The sequence below is a fragment of the Manacus candei genome, unplaced genomic scaffold (assembly GCF_025592945.1).
Source record: "Manacus candei isolate 608988 ecotype Guabito, Panama unplaced genomic scaffold, ASM2559294v1 h1tg000041l, whole genome shotgun sequence".
NCBI classification, from domain to species: domain Eukaryota; kingdom Metazoa; phylum Chordata; class Aves; order Passeriformes; family Pipridae; genus Manacus; species Manacus candei.
The window spans coordinates 4,054,407-4,072,245 of record NW_026138089.1 but is presented as its reverse complement, the minus strand read 5'-3'; the positions used below and the strand labels follow the sequence as shown (position 1 = coordinate 4,072,245).

General features: G+C 43.1%; 1 protein-coding gene across 1 annotated transcript in view; it reads left to right on the top strand.

The window, feature by feature from the left end:
• Positions 1-3,520: 3,520 nt before the first annotated feature.
• Positions 3,521-17,839, top strand: part of SMS (spermine synthase) — a 44,574-nt gene continuing 30,255 nt past the window's right edge. The window contains exon 1 of the mRNA XM_051794893.1: positions 3,521-3,688. Coding sequence (XP_051650853.1) covers positions 3,637-3,688 — 52 coding nt within the window. The 5' untranslated portion in view covers positions 3,521-3,636. The remainder of the gene's footprint in view (positions 3,689-17,839) is intronic.

Here is a 17,839-nt window from a genome sequence, read left to right as displayed (position 1 = left end):
CCATGCTATTCACAAGTGATACAGCCATGAGACATGCAAGTATTCCTAAACAAGGGCTGACACAACCTTTGTGAACTCCTGTCTTAAATGTGTCATTGCTTTAGAAACTTTTTTAGCCATTCAGGAAAAAAAATCTACTATTGTTAAGTGACTCTAGTGCACCTTAAGCAAGACTCAGAAGGACCTGAAGTGAATGAATTTCTGAACAGGTCATAAACATGAGGAAAAAAATATTTTTTAAAGGATATTTCTTAGCTGTCTATGAAAAGAAGTTGATTTTAACTTTAGTTCCTGAGGTGAACTCTGGATTGTGGCAGTTGTAAGTGAAATATTTTCAGACCAATGAACACAGGTGGATATAGTCAAAGATGAACTGAGAGCTTGTGGTTAAAAATGCTATTACACTCTGCTTAAAAAAATCTTGAGACTTGAAACACTTGGTATTTCAGCCTGTCATTACCCTGTACAAAGAACAGAAGTTATGCAGATTAAAACACACATCTATTGCGTACTGTGCAAGGCCTCTGTCCCAATTATTTTGCAGTGCAAGATTGTTCCCAAGAACCAGTGTCTTTTATGTAATCTGTCCAATCTACCTGCAGAGGGTAGGGTCTCTGCCCTCGATTTTCAGCACAAAACTTTCCATGACCCAGCAACCATCGATGCCTCAATCTTTTTTTCCCTATTGAACCCCCTTTTGCAGTCTGCACTGGCTTCAAGACATGCACGCAATCTTACACTGATCAAACTCCATATAGTCTGTGCTAATCTTAACAACATGATGTCATCCAAACACCATAGTATTTGTGAAACATGTTTTAATATTCTAGATCTTTTGATCTTGTCTCATAAATCAATCCCTTCATCTCCTTAATTATTTTAATTGCTCTTTTTAAAATTCCCTTCAGTGTAATTTTCTAACAGGAAGATTCCCAAAAAATATCCCAGGCATGACCTAGTTAAGTATCATGTACAGAGTAGTCATGCCAAAGAAGTGGAAGAGAAAGTCTATTAGTTCCTTCCTCAGCAATGGGATCCTTCACATGGAGGATTAAATTCAGTGGGCTTTGTTATTATGCTTTTCTGTAAAACCATATGTAATTTACTGTCTGCTTTCACTCCTACATGTTGATATTGTGAGTTTCTTCCTCTTGTTGAATGTTTTCCTACAGCTCTACCAAAGTTTCTAAGATGAACTTCTTCTTTTCCACGCTTTATTGAATTTGTTCATGCTGTTTTGCCAGCTTTCCCAGTTCCACCTAACATAATGAACAGCTGCAAAATCCATTTATGGCTAATAACCATACTTTAAGTCAAAGTTTAAGAAAGAAAGACTTCATATTTTTCTCTGAAATAATTTATTAGCCTTTTCAGCTCTTCATTTGAATCCACTACTAATCCATAAAATTCTCATCCATGTAAAAAAGGAAACAGTAAGACCACTGTTCTTTTTTCATCAGCAAATTTAATTAAAAAGATGACGCTCCACCTCTCCTCAAGTGCCAGTCTGGAATGGTCGGCCTTAAGCTGCAAAATTAATGCCAGGAAAAGATTTGCATGACATATTGATGTTTTTTCTGTAAACCCAGCAAAGCTGTTCATGTGTATGTAAGGGTATAATTTAGCTAGGCACCTGGCACATATGAACAAATACATTTGAAGGTACTTAGGTGACAACATCACTATTACCTTCTTCCAATTATTCCACAATGGAAAGATAATGTAATTGGTTGAACTGAACACAAGGCATTGCTCCCATTGAAGAGAGCAAAAATCAATCCAGAAAGTTCCTTTATGGAATGAAGTAACTGAAACCACTCCAGCTGCCACCAGCCATGGTGAGAGATGTAAGAGATTTTAAAGTGTAGGGATTTTCCTGGCTGTCTAATGGCAGCTGCATGTTCGGAAAAAAGAATGGTAGAGAGTTCAAAGCAGCAAAACCCCACTGATTTTGGTTAAAGAAAAAAAAGTCATGGCACTAAGAAAAATAAGAATTCCTGATGGAATGGCAACAAGGGTACACAAGCCACCCAAAGAGAACTATGTAATCCCCTGTAATATCCAGGATTGAATCAAAGATGTTGAATGGGAATCTGCAAAGCCGTATATTTTAGCTAATTAATCATTAAAAAAAGCCTCTCATGCATGAGCTGTCTCAAATGAACAACAGCTGATGAAAGTGTAGTTACTACAGAACTGCAGATGTCTGTGCTTCCTCTGATGCGTATCCCCAGAGAACATTTTTGCTTTGCTCAGAGTGCCTGTGTGGAACTATAGCTGTTCAAAACAAGGATACTGTAAATTTGCCCTGAAAAAACCCCACCTTATTCCAAGTGAATAGAAATAATCATGGTAGCACATTGGATTACACAATAACAATTACTTGTAAATCTCTTAATTTAATTGTGGAATCATGTGAAACCACGGCATGGCATTGTGCAAACCTGCTCTCAATCCTGCAATAAAATTAAAGGAACTAAGAGCTGGCAAAGCTCATAGGAACTGACAGTCAAACATCTTCCCCTGTACTTGGCACTGGTGAGGCCACACCTCGAGTACTGTGTCCAGTTCTGGGTCCCTCAATTCAGGAAGGACATGGAGGTGCTGAAGCAGGTCTAGAGAAGGGCAACAGAGTTGGTGAAGGGTCTGGAGCACAAGTCCTATGAGGAGCGGCTGAGGGAGCTGTGGATGTTTATCCTGAAGAGGAGGAGGCTCAAGGGTGACCTTATCACTCTCTACAACTCCCTTGAAAGGAGGTCGTAGCCAGGTGGGGATCAATGTCTTTTCCCAGGTAACCAGAGACAGGACGAGAGGACACAGTCTTAAGCTGCACCAGGGGAGGTTTAGGTTGGATATCAGGAGGAATTTCTTTACAGAAAGGGTGATTAGACACTGGAATGGGCTGCCCAGGGAGGTGGTGGAGTCACTGTCCCTGGAGGTGTTTATGCAAAATCTGGACGTGGTACTCAGTGCCATGCTCTGGTTGACGCGGTGGTGTGTTCGGTCATAGGTTGGACTTGGTGATCTCAGAGGTCTTTTTCAACCTAACTGATTCTGCGATTTTGTGATTCAGTGACCAGTTCTGTAGTTAACTGCTTCTGCACACTATTTTTCTGGGTTTGTAGCTGCACGTGGTTGGTGTAATCTTTGCCTTCAGGACGCTGTTTTAGTTACCCGTTAGACAAGAAAAAATGACTTTAAGCAAAAGGCCTTGCAGAGGCCCTGATGGTGGTCCCTTTGCAGCGAAGGCTGGCGGACCCCCCCCCCCCGTGCCCACCGCGGGCAGCAGGTGAGGTGCAGCAGCCCGAGGCCACCACTGCTGCCGCCGCCGGCATCGCTCCGCGGCCTCAGCGCCAGGACACCACTGCGGGACTTCAGCGGGCTGTGTGACCACCATCCCAAGGGCCTCCCCAGGCTATTTTTCGGACGCCCAGCCGCGGCCCAGCCCCAGGGGGTGCCGATCGACCGCTTCCCTCCCGCCGCTCCGCCGCGGTCCCGCCCCGCCGGCCCGGCCCCGCCCCGCCGCCGCTCCCCCCCCGCGGCGCCGCCGCAGCCCCGCGCGCATATAGGGCCGCTCCGCCGCACGGGCCGCGCCGTCGCCGCCGCTCCAGGCATGGCACAGGGCTCTACCTCACTATGGCAGCAGCAGCGCGGCACAGCACCCTGGACTTCCTGCTCGGCGCCACAGGTAACGGCGGCGCAGGAAGGCGGGGAGGGGGGCGCGACCCTTCCCCCCGTGGCGGGGTCTCCCTGCGGCCCCGCCGGGGAAGCGCCGCGTCCTCCCGCCCTGCCGGCCCCGCGCGGGCGCCGCCTCCCCCCGCGGCCCTTTCTCGGCGCCCCCGCGGGGCCGGGCGTGCCCGCGGTACCCGCCGCTGTCCCCGCGGCCTCCTGCCCGGAGCCCGCCGCGCTGGGGGCAGCCCGGCATGGGGAGGGCGGACGTGCGGGTGCCCCCGGGCCGGGCCATCCCCGTGGCGGCCCCAGGGCGCGCTCTCCCCGCGGGGGCAGGGGAGGCGGGCGGGAGGTGCCGCGCCGCGGGCCCGCAGGGGTGGGGGAAGGAAGGAGGGCCTGTCTGTGTGCGAGCGGCCGGGCCGGGGCTCCCCGCGGAGCCGCCCCCGCACCGCGCTGGAGGCGGCGGGGATAAAGTGGCTCTCGGCTCCCGCCGGGCGGTGCGGGGGTGCGGTGCGGGATTGCCGGGTCACTGCGGTGCCGCTCGGACGCGTGGAGGGAGCGATTGGCGCTGGAGCCGCGGGCTGTGGCAGGGCCTGAGCCCGTGGGGGTCTGTAGGGAGCACGTTCGGGCCGGGAACCGCGGCGACAGCCGCGTTCCTGAGGGCCAGGGATGTGAGGACAGGTTTGATGGGGGAAGGGGGGGAGCTGCCGTGGGCGCCAAAGCGGCTCGGTGAGTGCTGAGCAAGGCCGCGGGCTCGGTCTGGCCTTCCCGCCCCCTGTCTGGCCTGGTGTGTCGAACCCCTTTCTCTCTCCCTTTTTGGAGGGAGGGAGGTGTGAAGGCAGTTCCCTGCATCTACAGACAAAATCTATTAATAGATTGATTTGAGAAAGAGAGGTTCCTGAGTGCAGGGGCTTTGCTGCGTGCTGTGCCCTTTGTGGCATTGCTGTGTGTGCACTTCAGAAAGCCAGGAGCTGGGAGGGGAAGGTAATAGTGGAGCTGTTCCCAAGCAGTGTACTTTAGGGTACTGTAGTGTGTTTCACAGTGAAAATCTTGCAGTTTCCATTTTACAGGGAGATTTTTGTAGAGCAGCTCAGCCACTGAAATGACGATCCAATGGTCAATGAGGTAGTCCTGCTGTCCTTGCACCTTGTGCTTGACTGACCTAGCGTGAACAGAATTAGGAAGCTAAACCAGTATAAAAATTATATTTGTAGATACCACACAGCCCCCTCAACGAGCTCTTTTCCTGTATAGTTCCCTGGACTATCTCGGGTTCAAGAGTTGCATCAATGACTGGCTTCTGCAGAAGAGTCAGAATTGCCAGGGATAAAAGTAGGACTAGATGTATTGCAAATAAGCCATGGCTCTTCTGTTATATAAAGAACAATGCCATTAATTAGTGTGGTAACGATCCTAATTATTGTCTTGGCCTTGGATAGGCTTTTCTATCCATTTCCCTTTACTTTTGAAGATATTGGTTGTGTCCTTCTCTGACCAAGATGGATGTGCCTAAATAGGTGTGGGTTGATGGACCAACTGTAGAAGTGTTGCCATGTAGATCAAAGGAGGGAAGAAGGCTTTTTCCCTTCTTATGTTTGGCTCAGCACAACAGACATCGTCAGTGAGATGTGAAGAACTTTCTTCCGCCCATGACAGCTTGGAAGTTGGCTTGTAGTTTTTATGTGGACTTTTTCCCTTTGTCTAGTGTTTATGGCCCAAAGCATGAAGAGTTGTTTAAATAGGCAAAATTGGTGAATGTACATGTGTAGTTTATGTTACAGCGTTTGAATCTGAAACATGGATTGTCCACTAGTTGAGGTTTCTGCTGCAAATTATGTGGGCAATAAAAGTTCTGAATAGTCTGGAATTACATGAAAAGGCATTTAGTAAAATTAAATGTGTGGTTTTGGACCTTCAGATCTTGTGAGAATAATACATTATTTCTAGATCTCAGCTGAATCTGTTGCACCTCTACGTTTGCATTCTGGAGAAAGCAAAATCTGTGAATTTGGTAAATGCACACTCCTTGTTCTGCAAAATATTAACTGTGTACTCATTTTTCAACGAATATGTATTTTTGGGTAGATATAACTGTTAAAGTTGCCAGGTTATCCTGGAATCATAGGATGGCCTAGGCAAGAAGGGACGTTAAAGATCACCTATTTCCAACGCCCCTGCCATGGGCAGGGGCACCTTCTACTAGGTCAGGTTGCTCAGAGCCCCATTGAACCTGTCCTTGAACACCTCCAGGAATGGGCCATCCACGGTTTCTGTGGGTGTAACCTGTGCCAGTGCCTCACCACCCTCACAGTAAAGAATTTCTTCCTGATATCTAACCTAAGCCTATTCTCTGTTTGAAGCCATTCCCCCTTGTCCTGTCACTCCAGGTAAATAGTCTCTCTCCAGATTTCTTGTAAATTCCCTTCAACTACTTGGAAGGCTGCAATTAGGTCACCTCAAAGCCTTCTCTCTTCAAGGCTGAACAATCCCAGTTTTCTTAGTCTTTCCCTATAGAAGAGATACTCCATCCCTCTAATCTTGGTGACCCTCCTCTGGAATTTCTGGAATTGCTCCAACAGGTCATTGTGCTTCCTGTGATGGGGACTCTGGAGCTGAACACAGTACTCCAGGTGGGGGCCTCACCAGGGCAGAGTAGAGGGGCAGAATCCCCTCTCTCACCTGCTGGCTGTGCTGCTCTGGATGCAGCCCAGGGCATGGTTTTGTTTCTGGGCTGCAAGCTCACATTGCTGGGTCATGCCCAACCTCTCATCTGCCAGCAGCCCCATGTTCTTCTCATCCTGGCTGCTCTGGATCTGTTCATCACCCAGCCTGGATTGATACCGGGATTTGCCTCGACCCAGGTGCAGCGCCTTGCACTTGGTCTTGCTTAAACCTCATGAGGTTCCCATGGGCCCACTTCTTGAGCTTGTCCAGGTGGCAACCACAGCACTCAGCTTGCTGTCATCTGCAAACTTGCTGAGGGTTCACTCACTCCCTTTGTCTGTCACTAATAAAGAAATAACACTAGTTCCAGTACAAACCCCTGAGGGGACACCACTTGTCACTGATGTCCATTGGGACTCTGAGCCATTGATCACTGCCTCCTGGGTGTGACCATCCAATCACTTTCTTATCTACCCATTGAATCCACCTCTCTCTAATTTAGAGAGAAGGATGTTGTGATGGACTGTGTCAAAGGCTTTACAGTAGTCCAGGTAAATGACATCTGTAGCTTGTAGGAAGGCAAGACTTTAGGTTATGAAAGCAAGTTTGAACAATAGTTTGTTTCATTGCAACACATCTTGAAATAACTGCACATGGTTATGATGGCACTTCTTAAGAATCTGCTTGTATGAGTCGTTACAGGTGATTGAAGTAATTTGTATACGTTTCTTGGTGTTCACTTTTAACATAGCAGCTATCTAAAGGCTTCAATGTTGCTGTTGAGCATCAAGACTGAACATGACTGTTAAGGGTGGGATAGTATTTCTGAGATGTTAAGTTTTCTGTGATCTGTTTATGACTTTGTTCTCTGTTGTGTGTGACTTGTCTTCATCCTCAGTCTTTTGAGGTTCTCTGTGAGTAAAGGAGGGAGGCTGTCTTTGGGTGGCAGTGAAAGGATCTGGAGGGCACAGCTCTGCATGAAGAAGATGGGATTTTGTCATGTGGTAATTTATTAATGTGTCAATCATGTGCAATTATTTGCTAGCAACTGTCTGTGCTGCAGAAGGTGCAGGTTCTACTGGGTTGTTCTCACTGTCTGACTTACTTGGCACATGACAAACCCCTTCAATAACAGCTTTGCTTTCTTCAGGCAGTCCAGTTCTCTGGGACTATTGGGATTGTGGTGCATTCTTTAGGATTCCAGTGTGTACAAAGCAAGGATCTTGAGAGTGATAACTGTCACAGTAGGCATTTCTTAGTATTTGCCATCATCACTTCCATAAGGTGGTTGGAAATACTGAGAGAGGTCAGCAATGTCAATAAAAACATGGATCTGAGGAGTTAGAGGATAAAACAGGTCTTCTTGTGTTGGTTTAAGGTGGGGAGGAACACAACCCTGTCTTGGGAACGGGGCTGCATGAGCTGAGCAAGGCCATGTACTTCTGTTAAAAGCTGCCAAATTTTTTCAAACTTTAAAAAATTTATTGAAGTATGGTACAAAAATGTATTAGTCAAAAGAGGAAAGGCGCTTTTGCCTGTCTATATAACTGTCAGTTAAATATAAGCAAGGTTGGATCTCTGATAGCTGGATAGTGTAGCCTGACTTTGGTGATGGTCTTCTCAAGAGCTGATTAAATTAGCAACCATAGAGCTCAACCCTTTGAGAAGAAATATCTGTGACCCGGGAGATAAACAGACAACTTTAGCAAGCAAACAGTACGGTGTTCCCTATTCTAAAATACAAGAAAACTACTTTAACACTTAAAAATGGTCACAGATAGGTGGCCTTCCTTAATTGGGGTGTAGAAGGCCTTAGTTGTGTATTTTTTCATCCAAAGGGATGAATTTGAGACTCCTCAAGTTATTTATTTTAAGGACTTTATTATGAAAATATGTAGATAGTTGATGCCTTAGACCTGCACAGGATTGATTTTAGATATACTGTATGTTGTAAATCTGCTTGTACATGGGAGTGTTCCCGTCCATGCATGAATGTGTCATATAAGCTTAGTTTTCTTGGTTGTTGAGTATTGAATTGATCAGTGTTCTTCACATTTCTCTAAGGGTGGGAGTGGAGATAATATGGAGACTCTGGGGAGATTTGGATTCTTCTGTTTGCCTCAGAAAGCTGCTTTGAAAAGACATTTAGTTGGAAATTAGTTTTAACTGTCTGCAGGTTTACTGTTTGGGATTATTGTTGGGGGGTTATATATAATTCATGATACAGTGGCACAGACAGTTCTGCTGATGATATTCAGGGCCAGGGCACAGATGAGTGAGCTGGTGGAGGAGGGCAGTGATGACCTGAGCTGGCACAGCTGCTGAAACAAATTCATGCAAAACTCTTGTATGAATTAGCACACAATGGGAATGCGGGGGTTGGAGTGCAGGTAAGGCAATCCTTGAATTTTTAAGAAAAATGATAGATTGATGTGTGTGCACATGGTCTGTTTTTCCTCAAATGAATGTTTTTGTGGAGATAGATAGATACCTTTTGTGGGCTGAGCGTGCTCTGTCAGTGGCTTTGTTCCTGTCTGCAGAGTCCACTGCACATTCTGAATCTGTGCAAGGAAAGAATTTTAATTATAAGATGTTCTAAGTTACTCTCTTAAATATTCTTTCAGTATTGAAGTTTTTACTTAGGCTTTCAAATTGTTAAATATTTGAACTGAGAGCACTTCAACCAGTATTTTCATTCTTGTCTTTGTTTTGATTGGAAGTCTTGATGTTCTTCACAGAGCAGTACCACAGTTTTGTGGTACTTGTTTTTGGCTGGGCTAATCTAAATTTTTGGAGGGGAGAAAGTAGACAAGGTTGAGTTTTGCATCCCTTTGAGAAACCTTGTTAGTTGAGTTTCCTCACTTGAAGGACTAATTAAAAAAATACCTTTCTGAAGGGATGATTTCCCAGAAAGAAGAGTGTTTAAGAGAACTAGATGAGGAGGAGGAGTGCTGTATTGGCTTTTTCTTGTGACCATCTCTGAAACCTCTACCTGAATTTCTCTCTGTGAAAACTCTATATGAGTTCAGCTGCTCATGTGCTTTGAGCTTTATTGTGCTGTAGTAAAGACGATTTGGAGTTGATACTGGGTTTGGTTTATTTAGCAGATAATCAGCAGTTTTAGCTGTTGAGTCATGTTTCATCCCATACTAAGCATGGAAATATCAGAGAAAGCAGAAGAGATGGCTGGCACAGAAAAGTTGATGTTTTTCTTGAAGACTTACAGGGTTGTTTTTCAAGTAAATCAAACTTGTGTATGAAGGAGAAGGGCTTAACCTAACACTAAGTACTTGGAAATTGCTAAGATTATAAATGAGAAACCTCATCAATAAAATCTTTGAGCACTTAGCTATATAGAGAGTGATTTTTAATTTCATGTTCTTTGTGATGGGTGCTTTTGTTGCCTGATGTACTAGAGATGCTGGGGCTTTGTTTTTCTTATGAGGCAAATTTTGGCAGGAGCTGACTGCAGTTAGCTTTAAAAACACGTTAAGTATATTTGAACATGTTGTGGGGGAATGGCACCTCTGATCCTTGTAGCTAAATTTGACTGGTTCTGTCAAGTATTGAATTGTCTGAAGTGCTGAAACATCTGATTACAGTGATAACGTGCAGATAATATGCTTATCTCTTTACCTTAGTGATTTAGGGTATGCTAGCAAAATGTGCTGACTCCTTGACTGTGATGTGTATGCGAAGACCATGTAAATAAAGATTAAACAAGACTCACGTACATGTCTCTGGACTTGCAACCTTGGCTAAGGGTGTGTTTGCAGCTACTTTGCAGCTGCGGTTCAGGAGTGGGTCTGTTTTAGTTATGTTCCCTTAGCAGCCTCCTTGAGTGGTGTGGGCTCGGCCTGTGCTTTTGGCTGGGCTGTTCTGAGCCGAGCCCTGCAGGTCTCCACAGCCTAGTTCTGACAGGTCTGGACTGAGAACTGGCCTGCTGTGTGTCAGAGCACAAATGGGGCTTGTCAGGAGGTGTTAATACAGGAATTAATAGCTTTCTATTTTTAGTAGTAAGGACTTCTATGAACTCATTCCCTGCTTTAGTTGGTTTCTAGTTTTGAAGATTAAAATGCTTCATGACTGGAACTCTGAAAATATAATTATCTGATTCTCCAACATGATGTTGAATTTTCAATGGCTGCTTGCTGAGACCTGAAGGAGCTGTCACCTGCAGAGGTGGAGGTTAGCAGCATGGGAGATATTTTTCATGAGGGTCCCATTAGAGGCTGCTGGGCAAATTCCTGCAGGAAATGAAGACTGCTTTTGACACATCAGTATTTCCCGTTTCAGGTACACTTCTCTGACCATACCTTTTAAATAGCAAAATCATTGGAAGGAGAGGAAGGTACATATGACAAGTACTAATCACTTTTCTTAATGTTTCTAAAGGATGGTCAGGTACTAGGTGATGAAAATGGCTTGGGAGATGTAAGTGAACAGGAGAGCTGGCATTACTTGGGCATCCTGAAGTTCTGTTACCAATGCATTTTGTCCTTTTTTTTTTTTTTTTTTTTGAATGGAAGGGCTGCAGATATTTCAACTGGTGCTAAGATTCAAAATGTGAACAGTCTTTGTATGCCAAATGATAGACTTCAGTTTATGCATTAGTGGGAGAGACAAGTGAGGTTAGTGGAGTTGAGGCATTGAAACCACATTTGTTGATATTAAGGCTCAAGCTACCCATCGTAAGAAGGAGGTTTTCTGAGTGCATAAATACTCTGTGTAAAGGTGGTATGCCAAAATTATATGTGAGGATGTTAGTTTGCAAATACCTTTGGTTTACCTCTTGGCCTACTGCTCAGCTCTGATAATCTGTTGAGGTGAAGAGTTACAAGAAGTTTAACGAAATGATGTCTTTCCATAGCAGAGTTAGACTTGACTAAACAGTAAGTCTGAAAGAGTATGTTGTGAGACTTAGATGCTTAAAAGGTAAAAGATACTGCTTGTGCGTTGTTTAGAACAGTGTGACAAATATTTTGCATCATCTAAGCAAATGTTGCTTCTGTATTAAAGAACAGTGACCTTGTATAAAGTGGAAAAATCTTTAAGACTCTTACAGGGTAAAATAGCAATTAGGGAAAGGAAAACAGTTAAAAGCTTTTTTAACTAAACTTTTATGTGAATATTGAACAGCAGTGAGACTTCTGGAATGCAAAACCACTGTTAACTGTGGAAGCCTAAAATGTTTTTTCTTTCAGAGTTACTAGAGAGTGGCAAGACTTTGTGATCTGTTGTGCACCATTCCAGAAGACAAGCATTTAAAAAGTTGGTAACTGTGATAGGACATCACATCATAACTAGCTGCAATTAGATGCAAGGTATAGAAAAACTATTTTAAAGCATGTATTTTATCAAATAAAAAAGGAAATAATTTGTAAATGTCAGGATGAACAGGAGAGACTTTTTAAACATCATTTAACTCTGCATGTGATTATTGTGAAGGGTATAGTAACCTGGCAGTTCTTTTCTCCTCTTTCTGACTTTTTTTTTTGAAGGGGCAGTACTCAAATAGCTTCTCCTTCAGAGTTGTCCTGGCTGTCAGAATTTGACATGCTTAGTGTCTTAAACTTGTTTTATAGAATGTTCTTGTGGGACTTGTCCTCTCTAACTGAAAAACATAATATGGTCCCTCAGGTGCTTCCAGCAGCAATGAGGGTCTTCTAAAAGTTTTACCAAAAGCTAAGAAGGAAAAACCCCTCTTATAGTTTCTTGTAGTGGATTGTTTTCAATCTTCTGTAGTGCATTGTGCTTCAGGAGTCATCAGGAGTGAGCCTTCAGATACTGATGAATCCATAAGCAGAGGGACCATGTATTTGTGCAGTAAACAAGCCAGGACAAGTATGTTTGCAGTGCTTGATTTCCCAAGTAACTCTCAAGCAGAGCTGTTCGGTTCACTGTATAACCATCATTTTCAGTTGAATTCTTGCTAGTGTTTTAAGTAATGAGTTGCTGGTTGTGTTCCTGACTTTTTTTTTTTTTTTGGTAGTTATATAGGAAAGGCTCCAGATTGTGTCTGTGTAGCTCTGTTCTCTTTACATTAGCATTGGAGACTTGGACAAAGATTATTCCGTATTCCGTAAAGGTGATACGTGACTGTATGAGCTATCTTAGAAAGTGTGTTTGTGTGCTAGTGCCATCTGAAAACCCCTCTATATATTTTGTTACTTTGGTCACCCTTATTAGAAAGTTGTAGTGTCTTTTGAAACTACAAGAAAAAGTTCAGCTTTAAAAAGGTGATCTTGGGAAAGTTGAAGTAGCTTTTCTTTTTTCCCCTTGTGTTTTTTTCCCTGTGCTTCCACAAACCTAATGCTGGTGAGTGGCAGAAGAAAGACCAATCATCTTTGTGAGATTCTTGCCATGTGGAGAAGATCAGGGAAGAAGGTGGATATAGTTTTTGGAAGGTGTGTGGTACTCTTTATCCAGAAGGAACGTATCCTGTTCCTTTGGAAAGTCCTGTGACTTTCCAAAAAAAATTATTTTCTTGGTGCATCTGAGCAAAAAATCTGAGACTGAAAGAAAATCAATATCACTGTCTTCAAAAGAGCAAGAGGAAAGATTCAATCAACTTCATCTTGATGATTCCTGGGAAAGTGATGGAGTAAGTCTTGGAAACTATTTTCAAACCTCTTGAGGACTTGAAAGTGGACATAGCTGACATTACTTTCCAAAGGCGAGGTCATGCCTAGCCCACCTGCTAGCATTCTGTGGTCAGAAGATTGGGTTGTGATTGCTGTTAATCTAGACTTAAGTAGGACTTTCCATGCTTTCCAGTAACATCTTCATGGACTATGTGGTGAAGTACAATTTAGAGAAATCTAAAATGAGGTGGATTGAAAACTGATCTGCTGGGCCCACCCAAGAAGTGAGCAGCAACTGGAAGTCCACTATTGAGCCATGTCCCTAAGCAGCATGTCAAACTTCTAAACATATATACTAATATATAAAAAATACCTGATGAGGCGACTGGAGAAGCTGTACTTTCCTCAGTGGTGCCCTACGACAGGACAAGAGGCAGTGGGCACAAATTGAAACACATGAAGCTTGGTCTGAACATGTGCTGGATATGCTGTATATCTAGCATATCTATATATCTAGATAGCTGCCTGACCTGGCTGTGCCAGAAGGATGCACACAGAAAGATGTCTTAAGTAGAAAAGTTGAATGTCTGGGAAGAGGCTTTCAGAAATACTGCACTGACAAGTTCTAATGTTTGGCAGAGAGCTTTGTTATCTCATGTGGGTTCGTGTTTTTTGTATGTTCCTCTTGACCATGTGAACTAACATAAAGGTGGTAGTGCAGGGGAAGAGAGAGGGTTGAATTCTCCTGTTTGTAGTTGGGTTTCTTTAATTCTCTGAGAGCTCATTCTGATTCGTGATTGTTTTACTCATCGTTTCCCAAAGGACATTTGGATGAAGAGTGACTTAGATTGGCTGTGGTGAATATGTGGATGTGACAGTAAGTTCATGCTCTTCCTGTTGTGACACAGTATAGCTGGTTTTGCCTGTATTCACTGTGTAGCTGGAAATCCTTAAGAGTAGGAGTGTGGAAGATATTCTGTGGAAATGCTCTAGGAAAAAGCAGCCTCTGCTCTTAACCTTGTGTAATACATAATGACATGGAGTAAGTGCACTGGAAAACTTGATCTGTTTTCTTATGGATGGGTGAATAGTAGGTGACTATTTCCACTTCATGCCTGCCCCTTTATGCCTGATGGATGATTTGTTGACTTCTGTGTATAAATGGGTATAATGAGGATGATCCTCACAGGTGCAAATTGATTGAAAGGAATAATTTTAGTATAGTTTTCTGCTTCCTTCTGTTTTCTGCTTTTACAGAGCTGGCAAGAACAAAACAAAGGTTTTTTCCTGTGTATGTGTGTGTCTGGGTTCTGATGGGAGACTTTCGAACTTAATACCTGGGAGGTGTTTGTTGCTAAGGCCAGTTGTTTTTCATTTACATGTGTTAATATGTCAGGAAAAAGCTACTGCTTTGTTTTAGGCAGTAATGAAAGCAGGGGCTTTGGAGTGTGCTCCAAGGGGGGGTACTTTGATTCTTGTGAGGCACAGGGTTATTTTGTTCTTGAAGAATAGGGACCTCTTTAGGCAACTGTTGGTTTTCCAAGTTCTTAGTTGAGCCAGTGTCTGTTTCAAACATCAGTGTTCTCTGTGCACTCATTTTCCATGCAGGCAGATCCGTTTAGCTAGGACAAAAGGAGTACAATTCCGAAGTTTTAAGAAAAAGATTGCTATGGAGGTGGTTGGTGACTAAATGATAACCAGTTATCTGCAAGTTTTATGTATTGCTCTATCCTCTCATGTACAGTGGAGAGGGGAAGCTTATAGGATGGGGCTGTTGACTTTCCATAAACTACTGTGACTTTTAGCTCTCCATTTGTTTTAGTGCCTAAAAGAAAGCTAGGGCATGTAAAGTACAGGCACAGGAGCCTGAAGCTTCTCTTTGACTCTGGATTTTAAAATTTATGAACAATTTGTTCACTAAACATTTCTGCAGCACACCTCCAATTCTGCAGGTTTTTTATGATTAAGATTGAGATACAATATTGGTATTGGAAAAATGCCTTGGATTAGTTTGAGTGAGATCCTCTGTACACCTATAACCTGGTGTCTGTATTTCCAGTAAGTGGTGGTGGAGGGAGGCACTGTGAGTGGCCTAACTTGACTCTGATGGGCTCAGTGCCAGTGCAGTCAGGTGTACTGCTATAGCAGGCTGGAGGCACAGTCTCCTGCTGCTCTTCTTGAACTGCCCCTGGGACCTCACCTGCTTAGAAATTAATCTCTCTCAGGTGTGCTCCCTTCGTCATTTGTACCTGACACCTCCCCCCTGGTCTCTGTGTATTTCCTTTTCCTGTGATATTTTTTGAGAATTGGAGTTGCCTGTGTGCAAGAATATCAGACTTGCATAACACAGCAATTTATTATACTGAAACAATATAGCAGCCATTCAGGTTGTTATTTGCTATTATCATATTCTGCATTTTGTCTCCTAATGTGTGCTAACTCCTTAACATGTTCTTAATGAAGCATTTAATTTGATTTTCGTTTTCTTCACCTTTCTCTATTGAAAATGTAGCTACCAAGGGAAAAATGCATCAAATGCAGAAGCATATATAAGTGCTTTGATGTGTCCTATTATTTTGGTTATGTTACATGCTCACTTGTTAAAGGAAATTATGTAAAATCAGGGTAAGAAAAATTTGGAGTTGAAAATAGTGTGAATATTTTCAAATGAGAGCTTATCTGCTCCCACTGCTTACTAAGATTTTTGTCAATATCTGGTATGAGGATGTCTCCAACCAGAATAGTCTGGCTCAATAGCAGATTACTTGAGCTCCTTGTTGGAGTATCTGGGTGAAACTAGCTGGTGTTTTGCATGAGGCCGGCCTGGATGCTTACAGTAACTCTGAACTTTGAAAGCTCTCATGTTCACAGATTACTCAGGTAATGGCTGCTTTGCAGCTCAGATGTCACAGGAGTGTTTGCAACTGCTGCGAATCATCTCTTACGTGTGCTGGGGTTCAAAAACTTTCTGGGTAAACTGGGTGTTAATACTCCTGAAAAATATGTATATCTCAAATCTTATACAGTGTTTTTTGTTTCTGTTCTCTACAGTTGAAACTCGAGGTATTTGCCATTTCTTCTACCAAATAATTACCAAATACTTAAAACAGAATTTCATTCTTGGTAACTGGAGTTTGTTTCCTTTGTTCTCGAATAGAAGAAAAAGTAATAACTACTTGAATAAACATTTTGATGTAGATTCAAAGGTGTTCCTATTGTTCTAGTCATCACTGTCCTTTTTGCTTATGAATGCTTGATCAAGCATATCTGAGCTGGGAGTGAGGTGGTGGTAAGTGGATTTGGGTGAGAGATCCTGAGATTGCTGAAACTTCCTGATGCCTTCGAGCAACCACTTGTGCCTCGGACATTTTATAAAGGAGTTTCCAACTTGGGAGAATTAATTATCCCTCCAAGGCAAATCTTGTGTGGTATAACTAAAAAGAGACCTGATGAAAGAGCATGTTGTTTTAATTTCCTAAAGTTAATAGCATAATAGGAAGACCTTAATCAAGCTTGTGCCTGGGTGCTTAGCAAAGAAATCTGCTACTGAGTGATGAGCAGGCTGTGAGGGATTGGTGTGTTCATGAACCAGAAAAATATCAGTGATGTTTGTCCTGCAGCATCTGCCAGGATACACCTCACAGGAATACTTGAAGCTGTTGAAAACAGGTTAAATGTGGCATGAGCACTTCAGTTCTTCCACTCTGTTCTCCATCTTACTATGTCTTGCAGGAGCTGTGGAAGTTATGTCTGCAGGCTACACTTACTAGTTTGCAATGTATTCCCTGCATTTTGGAGGCAGGGAATAAAACAAAATAATTACCTTGGGAATAACTCTTTAGTAAAGTTGTGATGGGGAAGAATGTCTGTGCTGAAACGTTGAGCTGTAAGCTGTGCCACCATAATGTGGCTGTGCCAGGTGGTTTCTCTGATAGAGTGACTCTAAATCCTGGTTGCATTACTGACATATTACATGACCATAGTGGTTTAAATCTGTGTTCGTGAAGCAAAAATTATGATACTTGCCTCACTAGGACAGCCTGTAGATAATTACTTTGTTAGGTCTCTTCACTGACATGACAGTCCTTCCAGTTTTGTTCCTCTTCTGGTAAATGCAGCCTTACCAGCATCCTCCATGACCTCTCACCTTGTTGGTTCCGAAGTAAATGGGCAAAACTTGCAACTTGTTTTTGAGACACCTGTTTGGAGAATCTAGAGTAGTTATAATGAACAACGTTGTGGGTACAAAAACCCCACAAAACTGTGTACAGCAAACTTGAGGCTTCTGAAATCATTATGTTCTGACTGAAGAAATGTCTTTATAGACAGATCATGAGCTTACTTTTGAAGATAATTGCCAGAGTAACCTCAGTTATTTCCAAATGAGTTTTTGTTTGCTTTTCTGAGAGATCTCTTCCGTAGCATCAGGAAGATTTCAACTGGAGACCATCTCTGACCTGGATGTTAAAAATGGATGTTTCTGTAGGGATATAGGGAATAGATTAGTTTGCCCTCTCTAGTTTTCAATGCCTTTGTAGTTTCCCTGTCCTACAGCTCAGCATTTTTTCAAACTTTGACATCAGTGCTGTGGTTTCTTTTTGGGATTATTGTTTGTGTTTTAAATGATTTTAAAAGTAATTATATGAGTAAGGACTTGTCTGAATTGTGATACAGAAGGTGACCAACAGTAGTCATAAAGAAAGTACTATTACTACATCCATAGCAGATAACCATTTCTGCTTAGGTGTGAAAACTGATTTTAAAAGAAAACTGTTTGGATCCCCATGCAATGAGAAACATCTCTGGGGATGGAGAGAGAAGATACATGAAGGATGTTGTTCCAATGGTGCTCAGATATTAATCCAGGCTGCCAGAAAAAACTACTCAGCCTTTAAAGGAAGGCAGAAGTGACTTGAGCGGAA